We start from the raw sequence: 12,608 nt of genomic DNA on the forward strand, positions 1-12,608 counted from the left end.
GATGGAAGGAAGTCTGGCTTTGAAACGAATAACATTACGGATTATTGTATTTGTATTTATTTTTAGGCATTACAAAAACTCGGCTACAGTGCAGCAAGAATGTGTATTAAACAATAACGGTCACGTTTAGGCGAACCGATGAATGGGTAAACAAGAACATATAGAATTATATAGAATTGCAAAAACAAATGGTAAATTAAGATAAATACATAGATGAAATCACAACTCTATCATAACGTATAAATGATCAATAAATATTTATGAATGAAAAAGCGTTTATTTGTCACTTTCAAATCGCTTTAATGTGTGTATTTTATTCAATTAAAAGATTCGAAGATGCGGAACTTCGTCTTAGTATAATAATTTAATTGTTATGATTAAATTGATTAGTTTTGTTTAAAATACCACTCTACTTGTTGCGGCGCGTTGACTCAGATGCTGTGGGTGGTGGCGGCGGGCCGCGTTTGTTGAGCTCCTCCAAAAAGCCGAGCACAATAGTGTTCCTCTCCTCCTCCATGTGATCGAGCACCAAATAGCTAGAAAGAATCAAAATATTAAACACATGATTCAATTAACAAATATTGAGTTAGTTTCTTCTTACCGCTTGTCGTTCTTCAAAATGTCCTGAATCTCCTTGAGATGGTTTGGATTTTCCTTGATGAGATCACTGCTCTTGTGAGTAATAAATTTGCACTCTTGCAGGAGTTCCCGCAGAGAAGTCTTCGCTGTCATCGTTTTATCTTTAATGTAGTCCCGGAACTCGCGCTCGCCCTTGTCCGAATTGTATTTTAGGTATCGCGGATCCTCTTTGATTAGCTTCTTAATCTCTTTCCAAGTGCTGGTAAGCTGCAGAGTGCTAATCTCGTCGAGCATTTCGCGGAACCGCTCCCTCTTCTTCTTCATCAGATTGTCAATGTGCTCGTTGAATTTTCTGCAACGATATTAAATTTATTGAATATAACTAAATATAAATTTCAACAATGTTAATGTCTTACCGCTCGCGATCCTCGCGGTCAAGGCTTTCGATTAGTTCCCAGCGATGATCCTTCCGCAACTGTCGCTTGACCTCCTTCCACGTGAAGTCCGGCGTCCGCACCAGATCTGTCAGCAAAGCGGTGAAGTGACCAATGCACTCCTCGCGCATGTGATGCTCGCGCTCCTTGTCCCGATCCCTCAAATGACCGGCCAAGGTTCGCTGCACCTCCTTCTCTCGCTCCCGAATACTCTGCTCTACCCTTAGCTTCTTCTCGCGTTCCTTCTGCTTTTGCTCAGCCTCGTTCTCCCGTTGGCGAGCCACCTCGCTGTCGTCGCTGCCGGCTCGTTCTTCCCTTTCTGACTCTTCACGATGTTCACCCTCCTCCTATGAAAGGCAGCATAATTAAAATATGCTGATTAGAATATTGGTCTAAGACGCTTAAGGCGATTATCGACTCACCGGGGTGGTATCTCGTTTCTTGTTTTTCTCCGACTTGCTTTTTTCCTCCTTGACTTTATCCTTTTCTTCTTTGGATGATTTGTTCTCGCGGTCCTTGTCCTTCGACCGGCTACGTCCTCGATCCTTCCGACCCTTGTCCTTTTCCCTCCGATCTGATTTACGTTCGCGATGTCGCTCCCGTTCCCGTTGCTCACGCATCTCCCGCTCCTTCCGCTTCTCCTCCTTCATAATGTGCAGGTAATCCTCGAAGTACTCCTCCCGGTACATGGAGTCCACTATGCGGTAGCGTGGGTCCGACTCAAACTTCTTTTTGATGTCGTACCACCTGGTGTGGCGCTCGATATCGTGACGCTCCCGCAGCATATCCAGAAAGTCCTTGCGGATCTAGAGTTTTAAAGTGTTTGTGAAAGTAATATTGACATGCCAGCCATGCGGAAGAGAAGAGAAATGCAACAAAGAGATCGAATTAGAGGGGTCTTGAATTGATGCGGCTTCACTTAACACTCTATGCTTAATTGGCTAACTTAAGACTTAGACTTATTTTTCTTAAGCTATTGAACATAGTTACACGATTTGTGCCTGAAAGAGAGGGGGTTTGATTAGCGATTTCAGACGTAACTGAAAGAGAACGTTGGGTTAAGTCAAGTCCTGCTGGCGTAGAGAATATGGGACTGTCTCAAGCGAAACACGGAATCGATTTCCTCCACTATTCCCTAACTTATCTAAGTGGATTGCGGGCACAAATTTCATGTTTTATTATATAAATATAAATATTAAATTTCTAGCTTTTTTAGTGTCTGAGATCTTCGTCGTTTATACGGACAGTCGGACGGACACGGACAGATCGGATATTTTTACTTTATATCGAAAACGTTATCTATTGCTATAAACATTTTTTTATATTTTTTTTAAAGCGAGCGGACCACCTAAGCCCTTAATTTCTCTTTTCATTAGCAGGCCTTGATGTTCAGACTTCAGCACGGCCGAAGGGTACAATAGTCGATAGATCTACAGTAAAAATATGGTACATGGTAAGAATATGGGGCAGAGAGCCTTCCAGCGACTTGGGCCGCTGCCTAGACCTGTCAGAGCAAAGAGCTGGATATTGTGGCTTTGGAATATCGTTCGTCTTTGGTCTGTGCAGGTGATGATGGGGCTGAGTTCGGTTCCTTGGGCTTGCCTCGGTGAGGTGACAAACTGCTGAGTGTGTACATTATTTGTAAACAAAACGAAAATAGTGGGTTAATTAAATTAAGTATTATTCATACTGTTTGCTTAGCGCCGCAGAAACCTGCACACGAACTGCAGTCGCTCCGGATCTCTGGAACAATCCCTTTCTGCCTTCTTCCTGCTCGGCAGCATCCCTTCGAGAGCCCATCGCGAACTTCAAACATCATCAATCATGATCCCAATGCCAATCACATCATCGCAACATCCTCTTCATCACATCACATCGCATAAAACATCCGAGAGGGGCGACGTGGGGCGGAGTTCGGGAAGTGGAAATCACACCAACGATTATCAGGTAATTTTCAGTTTGGCAACCTTTCGATAGTTTTGTTTATATTGGTTTTATAATTGTATTTTTTCCAAATTTGTCTCTTATTGCAGAAAAACAAATTTAAATGTTTTTGCTTGTTATGTTTCAAGTAACTCACCACACAGATTGCAAACATGTGCGTGGTCAAGTAGATCAGTGGACGGCGATGGCAGACGGCGGGCGGAATAGACTGTCGAGGGTGTTGTACAGGTGGTTCTCGATGCTGTTGCTCTTGTGTATTTTGGTGTTTTGGGTGGTGCATTTGTGCTGTAACCTGCTAGCTAGTGGCTAAGGTATCGGGTGGCAAACCACCGGGAACCCAACACGTTCAGGGATAATGCATTCGATCAGGGTACGGATTCGGTTTCATTTTCAGTTTGGTTTGTTTCGGTTTCGATTCACACGTTGTTTATGGTTTAAGAGTTAACAGAAAATCAATCACATTATGTAAATACGTTTGGCATACGGGTAAGTTATAAAATATATATATAAAGATATGCATTTATGTTTAAACATCGAGATACGTAAGGTGATGGGGTCAGGGGCGCCAGCATACCCTAGGCCTACCTGCTCTTTTTTCAACAGCTTGTCCTCCTTTTCGCGGCGCCGAACCTCCACGATGTACTCGTTGAAGAGACTCTCTCGTTCGCGAACCTTCTCGATGGCCCGATACCGTTCGTCCTTGGCGTTCCTCTGGCTGAACTCCGAGAATGAGGATCTGAAAGTATTAACAAGAACGTTTCATGAACAATTTACGGATAAAACGAAAGACTTAAGTAACCTCTTCTGAACGCTTACAAATAAATATAGGATAACAATCCTACCCAGTAATAAAACAAGGGAGAACGCAATAGTACAGTTCTTCGTCTATCAGCTTCTCTTTACTCATCTAGTGGGAGTGCAAGGTAAAAATTATATTTCATTATTTTAAGAAATAAGAAAATTGAGGCATTCTTAACAATTGCGGTTTCCGGGCGTTGGGATCTTCTGAATCTTCTCAAACAATCTTGCGATGCGTCTACGTCTCTAAAGTGGGACTCGGATCCCTCCGAATTGGTTTTACGTGACTTGTTCCACCTTGAAGGGATTTTCGGACATGAAGCTATTGGCGTGCACTGAGTAAACAACCCGGTAGCAATTTGAATGCTTTCATGCTGATCTATGGCGCTGATGCTGATCACAGCGACCTAATTTTACGCACCCGTTCCGCCGTAAATCAAAGATCGACTCTACCCGCGATATGGGTACCAAATCACAGCCACCATGAAACTCCGGTTGGACGACAACCTCAATGGGTAGCACCTTGGAAAGCATAAATACTTAACCCTTAGTACCGAAATTAGAGGCTCACCCCTTTAGCTCCTACAAGCTCGGTTAGGGTCCCCCTATGCGAAACACCAGACGTACTAAGCCAGGGAAAAGGAAGCCAAAGAAAGCGTCTTCACATCCCAACTGCGCTATGCAGCCCCAGTGCGGGCGGCAGAGGTCATTAGCAACTCGGCTAGTGATCCTGTTCAAGAATAAATATACCTTATAGGGTCGGAAACGGTTACTTCTACCTGTTACATACTATTCAACGAATTTGGTATACCCTTTCGGCACTCTTACGTAATACGTAATAACTATAAAGATGATAGCCAGCAATACTCACTTTCCATGCAGCCTGGCTTCTTCCATTAGGCTGCGGAAGTCCTCCCGCTTCTGGCGCATCTTGTTCCGCTTCTCCTTACGCTCCTCCTCGGCCCGATCCTTCACATACTTTTCAAATACCTGTTTGCGTTCCTTCGAAGTCAGCAGAAGATACCGCGGGTCGAACACGATCTTGTGAAGCTCCTTCTCCCAAGTGCTGAAAGCCGATACGTCCTTCTCTCGAAGCATTTCCTTGAATTGGGTGACGCGCATTTCTAGGGGTACCAGGGCCCGCTCCTTGGCCGCCCGCTGCTCAGCCTCTAGGGCGGCATCCTCTGCCCGCTTTGACTTGGAAACTAATGTTACGAAAGGTGTAAGTGACAGGTATCCTTTGTGTGATTATAACAGCCTGTAACTTACTCATTCGAACTCGTTTGGTTGGCACCTCTTCCACACTAGACTCAGACTCTGTGCGTATCTTGATAACCTCGTCGTCGTCATCATCATCCGCATCCACCCTCTGCACCTGATCCAGTTGCTGGGCTTGAACTTGCGATTTAGCCTGCTCTTGAGTTGCCTCCTCGCCGGACTTATGTTCGGCTTCAGCCGACTTCTCTTGCGGAGTCTTCAGTTGCTCCGGGCGTTCGTTTACCGCTTTGTCAACGTCCTCACGATTCAACAAATCCTCGGGGCGATCCCAAACCGAAGTCCTAGTTGACGGATTGTAAAAGAAGACGCGGGAATCTCCAGTCCATACGACACACCATGGCGTTCCAGCGATGGGCGTACTTGTCACGGGTCGACTCTTGTCCGTTTGCTTGGCTGATGCCGCAGCCTTCTTCTGCTCCTCCTCCTTTTTTCGCTTCTCCTCCGCCGTCTTCTTAGCCTCTTTCTCCAAAGCAGCTGCCTGCGCAGCCTTTGTGTTTTCCGAATTGGCTTTCATTGCTGCAGCAGCAGCCGCAAAAGCAGCATGCGGATCAAATCCCGGCGGCCCTGATCCTGGTGGCATATGCATCATAGGATTGGGTAGCAAGTGTGGTGGTAGGCCAGACGGAGCTGTCGCCAAAGCGGGCGCCACGCCCGAGTGGGCAGCCATGCGAGCGGCCTCCATGTCCCTCAGCGCCTGCGGTTTCTCCCAGACACTCTCCCCTCGACCGGCGTGGAAATAGTACGGTCTTCCATCGGGAGCACGATGCTCTGACCACTCTGCTGCTCGTGCTATAACCGCCGGATCGATAACACCCGGCTTAATGATAAGCGACTTGGCTGGTTTGTCTTGCATGTGCTGCTGTTGCTGCCAAGGCGGAATGCCCACGCCCCAAGGTGCCCCAGCTGGTGCCGGTCCTCCAGGAAATCCGTAAGTTGGAGGCGGCATACAAAACGGCGGCTGTCCAAACCCAGGAGGCGCCTGCATTCCAGGTGGCTGGAACATTGGTGGTGGCTGTTGCCGCACATTGGGTGGCGGCTGGGAAAGCAGCGGTGCTGCCGCATTGGGTGGTGGCTGGCTCATCAGGTGCGGCGGCGGTTGCGAGGTAAGATGTGACGACACTGGTGGAATCTCGCCCGACGTTTCGGCTGCCTTGGCTTCCGTTTTGGCGGCCTGGACAGGTCGCTTTGCCATCTCCTCCACCTCCGCCTGGGTCATTATCTTGACAGCGGGCCCATCGGGTCGAGACCAAGTGGTTTCCCTAGTTACCGCATGGTAATAATAAGATCGACCGTCCTCCGCCTTGGTTTCCACCCAGATTTCCGGAGGTCCTGTGACTCCATTTGCTCCGGAAGGAGCTTGTTGCTGCGGCTGCTGCGACTGCTGTGGCTGTTGTTGTTGCTGCTGTTGTTGTTGCTGTAGCGCCTGCTGCTGGGCTGTGTGCTCCCCGATGGGACGACCACTAAACGCATTGAAGGGCTTGTTCCTGTAATTGGGTCAAGGTAAAACAACTTTATAGCATTAAAACATCCGATTTTCCATGACAACGCACCTATGGGCCTCGTTGGGTTTTTCCTTGAGTATAGTAACGCCATTATTTGGGATCTCCTGGCTGGTGCTACCACTACCACTGCCGTTTCCATTGAGACCCACTTCTGGTGGAGATTCCCTCGCCTCCGTCTTGCTAATCGGCGAACTGGCGCCATCGCTATCCATGCTCTCCTCTAAGCTCGCATCCATGGCACACAGATTTAACTGTACGCAATCTCTCACTTTTCGTTTACAAAATCCCTGAAAATTTTCTACACTTTTCTGCCGCTAGAGATGTGAATACAACCCAGTTTACTCGATTTATCGAGTTATCGACTAAAAAAGGATAGGTGGCAGCACACGAAGGTCGTTGCCAGTCCGCTGTGACTCTGAACTGTATATTAAAGGGCGTTTTTTATCACGTTGACAAAGAGTTACATTTTGTTACATCTGATAGATTATATTTTTATTATTATTATTATTATTGCTTTATTATTAGTTTAGCATGACCCGATCGCGGCAAGGTTTCAAATCGAAGTGTTTCGGTACTATCTGTAATCCGTTAACGAGAACACTTGTTGTGTATAACTTCTCTCGTCCTTGCGAATCTAAGCCTCACTCGCCGATTACGCTTCTTTTTTTAGACCTGGCAAAATCCTCACGCTTTTTCGTTACCAGCTAGGAATCACTGAACCGCGTAACTCAGCGATTCAACTACCAAATAATTAAACGGTCTACAAAAAAAAAAGTTTTTATTTTCATTCATTTTTTTTAACAAATGAAACGATGCATATATTTATAGGAATAAATGTAAATAAATAAATTTGTAAGCAATAAATATTCATATGGATAAATTGAAAATTTCTTAAGACAACGTACTATTTAAGTTTTGTGTTGCATATTATTTAATTATGGGTTGGGAGTAAAAGAAAGTACATGCTCGTAGCTGTTGTAATTATTATTATAGAATACGTGTGCGAAATGCATGAAATGAAATCGATATTGGCAAGCAAATTATCGATGCTGCAAACTATCTGGAAACATCGATAGCACAAATAGCCGCCGCCTTTTGTTCCAGCCCCATAGTAAACACGTGCAGTTGTGTTTTGTTGAAATGGGAAAAGTTCGGAAAGTAAAAACGCGGACGCCATCCGGCGTGGACACCTCGGCGGAAATCGATGTGGAATCAGCGGGCGAAGCGGAGGGCTGCGGACCCATCGAGGCGATTTGCGTGCACCTGCAGCAGGCCAACGTGGAGGAGAAGCTGAACGGACTGCACTCATTCGCTGTGCTGGCGCTGCGAAAGGAGAAGGTTCCCGAAATACGCGACAGCCAGTTGGTCCGGATTGCGGCCCCCCTGCTGTGCGATAAGGAGAGCGCCATCCGGAATGCGACGGCCGGCGCCTTTCGGAATTTGTCCGTGTTTGGCACGGAGGTTTGCGACTTCCTCGTTGAGAACGACGTACTTACCGCCTTGCTGACCCTGGTCCGTAGCTATGATCTGAATAAAAGTGGATTCGAGAACGAGTTGCATGCGGACACCTTCCAGCAAGCAATCCATCTGCTACGAAATCTTTGCGAGAGCTCGCCCACCGCCACAGAAGCACTAAATCAAGCCAACTTCCTTTCCAGCCTGCTGCTGGGCTTCGACTACAGAAAGTTCGGACTCGAAGTTGCCATTTCAGTGGCCCAACTCGTACTGGTGGTGTCTGAGAACAACTCCAGCTCGTGGAACGTCCTGGCCAGCAGTACAATACTACCTGAGCTTCTTGCGGCGCCCACAGAAAGTCACGCGCAGCTTTACCTGAGCGCATTAGCTGCCGGTATCCTGTGTAATGTACCCGCCTGCGCTGCCGCCCACACTCGTGAAATCCTGAACAGTCTAGACAAACTACTCTCCATAGATCCACAGGCCCAGCTGCAAAGCTGCAAAAACGAAATTCTAAATGCAAAGTCGAAGAACGAGGCCCCCGTGCTGGAAATCTCTATGGAGACAGAGGAGATGACGGAAACACAGAGTGCCAATCAGTCGAAACCGAACCAATGCGATGCCGAGGTGGCACTCACGAACCTGGAGCACTTGCTAGATGCCCAGCGTCTGGTGGCGGAGATTATAACCAACCTGGGCTCCAGCGATGAACAGAGCAACTGGGACACGGATAGCGAGCATTCAGAGTCTGAGAGCGTGGCCGATTACGACATGGAGGACGAGACAGCTGACAGTGGATCGGGGGGACTTCCCGCCAACTTCTTGGAGACCATCAAACATAACAAAGTGATCGAGAAACTGTGGCAAAAGGCTCAACCACTGCAACCTGCTGTGGAAAATCTGGTGTCCCAGCAAGAGAATATAAAGGAGAAAGTGGCAAAATTAAGAGTATCGTACTTGATTTGCCTCCAGAACCTATGCAATGTGCTGTCCGCTGAAGATTTGGGCGGCTGCAGCAACCTCTATAACATGTGGATGATTTTGGGTCAACAAGCATTCAGGGGAAGCGAAGATGTATCCGTCATGGAGGCCATTACGTCACTAATGCGCTCCTCGCTGAGTTTGCTCAAGTCTCGCAAGGATCTTTTCGGTCAGATGACCGAGAATGATCTGAACATGATTATCGAGGGCGCTAGCAAGTGCACAGATATAAATATCCGCGTTAACTGGAACCGCATGCTGGGCACGCTGGGTTCTCTGCTCTCAGAGCCCCTGGTTAAGACAATAGTGCTTTTCCTATTGACTTACTGTGCCCAGGAAGATGACCTGTGGGCTCTGTCTGAAGGACTCGATGCGCTAATGGACATTTTCGCCGTGGACGACTGGCCGCAGATCATCGCGGAGTTGGAGATGTGCGATCGTGTCCAGGCACTAGAGGAGTTGTTCAAGTCTAAGATGCGGCAGCAGCGACGGGAGCTAAAGGAGCGACGAGCCACAGTGCAAACAGTGAAGACTAACTTTGCACGCTTTGTTTATTATCTTAATAAGAACTGTAAAAAATAAATTAACCTGACCACTAATCAAAGCTATTGTTTAGTTTCAGAGAAACTAAGAGTAAACAATACTTTCAGTTCTTAAGCCTGCCAAAATATTTGTCGACGATAATAGAAACAGATAAAAATCTGTTAAATTTGTAACTTCCTAATTGTCATGCCTTTTGTATTTATTAATATTAAAATCGGCTCCCACCCACCTAAAAAAACTTTAATAGATTGATTGATTCCAAGAGCTAGAATGTAAAGCAAATTTAGTTTTCAAGTTAGTTTTAGTTTTTCATCTATTGAATCAAGTTATTCAAAGTTTAATCTCTGATAAATTTTATTATTCTGGTACATTTTTACAACTTCGACTTTATCTCAGGCGGGTTCTTCTCCAGAACATTCTTCATTTCGAAAAAGGATTGCTCGAGGGTCTTGGCAAACTTCAAGTGATCCGTTATTGGGCAATGGCGCCAAGCGGATATGGCCAATATGATGTCATTATCCCGAGGATTATAGCAGCAGGCATAACCATCGTCAGTCGCCGGGCCGTAACCCATGAAAGCATCGTATTTAGTGGCTACCTGTGAGGTGGACATGCGGAAGTGACTCGACTTGACAAAGCCTGGCGACTTGAAGAACTCGGGAATTGGCTTGCTATGCTCCAGAGCCATCAGCTTCAGTCCAAGCAGATGTCGATCAACACCCTTTCCCTGGAGAGCCAGCTTAGCATATGTCTGATGAGACACTACTGCCTCACGAAGCTTAGTGGCGCGTTCCTGATCGGTAGCATTTGGGTCCTGCATAGCGCGGGAAAAGGCCACGGATTCGTTGGAGCAAGAGCGTATGGTTTCGGTTCGTCCGCCGTCGAATATGCGCAGATGAGCCGACTCATATTGCGCAGGCGGTTCCGAGTGCATTCTGTAAAACGTAAATGTATTCGGCTGCATTAAAAATCTGTAGGAGGATCTAGTTACTTGTAGAAGGCGAGCTGCAGCGCCATCTGAACAAAGCTGTCCGGACCCAGACGCTGTTTCTTTATGAAATCCTTTCCGAAGCCGTTGAATTTCAGAACCTTCATTTGGAGAGCATCGGCAAGTTTGTCCACGTTTGCCTGTGCGACGTTTAAAGATTTCTCTAGACTTTTATTACTCGAAGAGAACTGTATTTTCTGTGCGGGAGCAAAGTCCTGTGAGCCAGTTTGCCCGAAGCTAGGGTCTTCCTTCCTAAAATGAATAGAATTGGAGTTGCTTCGAACCGTATGTGCCCCATTCAACTTACATCTTTTGCACCACGTAGTCCATCATCATCGCAATGGGCTGGCCCTCAGCCGGCGAGTGCTCATAGGTGAATCCGACGTTTCCATTGGGGTTAACCACCAGCTGAATAGTCTTGTCCATCCAACGGTTGCCGCTGTTCCTCTTGCTGCCACTGCCATGGATCAGCGATAGAATAAGTTCGTCAGTCTCTTCGCCGTCCTTTAGGCTAGTACCCTCATCGAGTGAGACGGTGAACAAAGCACTCTGTATGGTCTTGAGGGCATCCCGGTTGGCAGGAGTTTCAGCCAGATATTCGTAGGCTTCGGCCCAATTGTCCCTGGAGTCGGTGGTCAGAATACCATAGGGTACTCCCACTTGCGTTTCCTTCAACAAGATATTCTCCAGTTGAGCAGCTAGACATGGAGCAGCAATGAGCTTTCCCTCCTTACTGTATATCTTCAGTTGGTAGAAGTGATTCTTGTAGATCACCACCAAATAATCGGAGTCAGGATTGTATACGATCTCGTCGGTGCCCCGTCTGGGAATCCGACATGTGCCGAATACCTTGCCAAACTGGCTGTTGTCCAGCTCGTTCTTGCCCATTTTAACGATCGGAATTTGGTTGGCGTGCACCATGTCGTTAAATTCGCCCAGTCCATAGATAACCCTCGCGGTATAGTCCACGAAAGCCCGTGAGTCCCTGAAGTTTTGCTTGGGGAAGGTCATGCCGGGACTCACGAACACGGTGACTGGGTCTCGATAGGTCAAATAGGCAGCCTTCAGCCAGCGGTGGGCCAGCCAATTCTTCTCCTTGCTGCCGGTTTCTTCCAGGAGCAGCTGCAGTTCGCGTCCCTGCTTCTTCAAAAACTCGGAGGTGATTCCCTTTTGCTGTTGAAACTCCTCCGGCGTCAGCAGCGGTTCCACCGTGGTCATGAAGCGGTTCAGCGTTTCCTCCAGCGGCAGGACGTGGTACTTCAGCAGATTCGGCTGCTCCAAGGGAATGGTCTTCTGGACGGTGCTGTAGCTGCTGGCGGGCAGCACTTTCTTGGCGATCCCATTTGGAGACTGTTGGGCCAAGGAGTTCTTGGTCTGCAAATCGAATGGGATATGGATTAACGAACGGAGATTCACAAGCATTCCATGTGGAGCACTACCAAATTCCACAAAAGCTTTCCATTGCCACGAAACTTCATCTCGGCGTCGGGTTTCTTGAGGATTCGCTCAGACGTTGGGCTGCAAAACGGAGAAATTGTGTTCGAGTGTTACTTTGAAGTCCAACCACCGGTTGGTGTGCCTGTGGCACTGAATTAACCTTTGATATTTGTACATAATCTACTTCTAGCTATAAGGAGCGATAAACCAATGGCTCACGATTAGCAGCCCGTGGAGGAGGCAAGTGCAAGCAAAACGGCAGTTGCCAGTCAACTGGCCATCGAAAGAGCAGTCCACGTAGGCAGAAGGGTGGAGTGGAGTGGAGCCCAACTTAAATGCTATCAGCGACCGGTTTATTTACTTTCGCTCTCCCCAGAGTGCGTCTCTTGATATCCACACCTTATGTTTCAGCAAAATACTTGTTGTTTACCATCTATATATATATAACATCTTTTTATGTAATCCTTAACTAGTTCGACTGTCCTTGCCCATACGATGAAATAAGGAATTTAAGTTCACCTCACTCTTGTTTTGCTCCGGTCAATTAACATATATATATTCTATATATGTACATATGTATGTTCAAATCAAAACAAGAAACAGCTGTTTTCATATAGCAACAAGTAAATAAACACTGTTTTTGGTTTAACTGTCCTATCAATGGAAAAC

General features: G+C 46.9%; 3 protein-coding genes across 6 annotated transcripts; 1 reads left to right on the top strand and 2 right to left on the bottom strand.

Annotated features, from left to right (window-relative positions):
- Window positions 1-34: 34 nt before the first annotated feature.
- On the bottom strand, window positions 35-6,870 carry LOC6614106 (transcription elongation regulator 1). Of its 3 annotated transcripts, XM_032723358.1 has the most exons (8): window positions 6,584-6,865; window positions 5,025-6,517; window positions 4,627-4,960; window positions 3,543-3,693; window positions 1,436-1,819; window positions 996-1,360; window positions 602-931; window positions 35-536 (listed from the first exon to the last, which is right to left on the bottom strand). In XM_032723358.1, exons 1-8 carry the CDS (start codon window positions 6,769-6,771, stop codon window positions 410-412), a joined length of 3,372 nt encoding a protein of 1,123 aa, XP_032579249.1. In that variant the 5' UTR covers window positions 6,772-6,865; the 3' UTR covers window positions 35-409. The 3 variants fall into 3 exon arrangements, with proteins under 3 accessions (XP_032579249.1, XP_032579251.1, XP_032579250.1); XM_032723360.1 differs by lacking the exons at window positions 35-536; window positions 602-931; window positions 996-1,360; window positions 1,436-1,819 and adding exons at window positions 2,828-2,980; window positions 3,094-3,263 and having other exon boundaries at window positions 6,584-6,870; XM_032723359.1 differs by lacking the exons at window positions 35-536; window positions 602-931; window positions 996-1,360; window positions 1,436-1,819 and adding an exon at window positions 2,828-3,263 and having other exon boundaries at window positions 6,584-6,870.
- Window positions 6,871-7,626: 756 nt separating this feature from the next.
- Window positions 7,627-9,575, top strand: LOC6614107. Its single transcript, XM_002038525.2, has one exon. The coding sequence runs from the start codon at window positions 7,676-7,678 to the stop codon at window positions 9,551-9,553; it is 1,878 nt and encodes a 625-aa protein (XP_002038561.1). The 5' UTR covers window positions 7,627-7,675; the 3' UTR covers window positions 9,554-9,575.
- Window positions 9,576-9,830: 255 nt separating this feature from the next.
- On the bottom strand, window positions 9,831-12,565 carry LOC116801515 (carnitine O-acetyltransferase). Of its 2 annotated transcripts, none has more exons than XM_032721714.1 (5): window positions 12,459-12,565; window positions 11,942-12,020; window positions 10,810-11,876; window positions 10,506-10,754; window positions 9,831-10,449 (listed from the first exon to the last, which is right to left on the bottom strand). In XM_032721714.1, exons 1-5 carry the CDS (start codon window positions 12,488-12,490, stop codon window positions 9,888-9,890), a joined length of 1,989 nt encoding a protein of 662 aa, XP_032577605.1. In that variant the 5' UTR covers window positions 12,491-12,565; the 3' UTR covers window positions 9,831-9,887. The 2 variants fall into 2 exon arrangements, with proteins under 2 accessions (XP_032577605.1, XP_032577606.1); XM_032721715.1 differs by lacking the exon at window positions 12,459-12,565 and adding an exon at window positions 12,100-12,207.
- Between the last annotated feature and the right edge of the window lie 43 nt (window positions 12,566-12,608).

Source organism: Drosophila sechellia, chromosome 3R (assembly GCF_004382195.2).
Source record: "Drosophila sechellia strain sech25 chromosome 3R, ASM438219v1, whole genome shotgun sequence".
Taxonomy (NCBI): domain Eukaryota; kingdom Metazoa; phylum Arthropoda; class Insecta; order Diptera; family Drosophilidae; genus Drosophila; species Drosophila sechellia.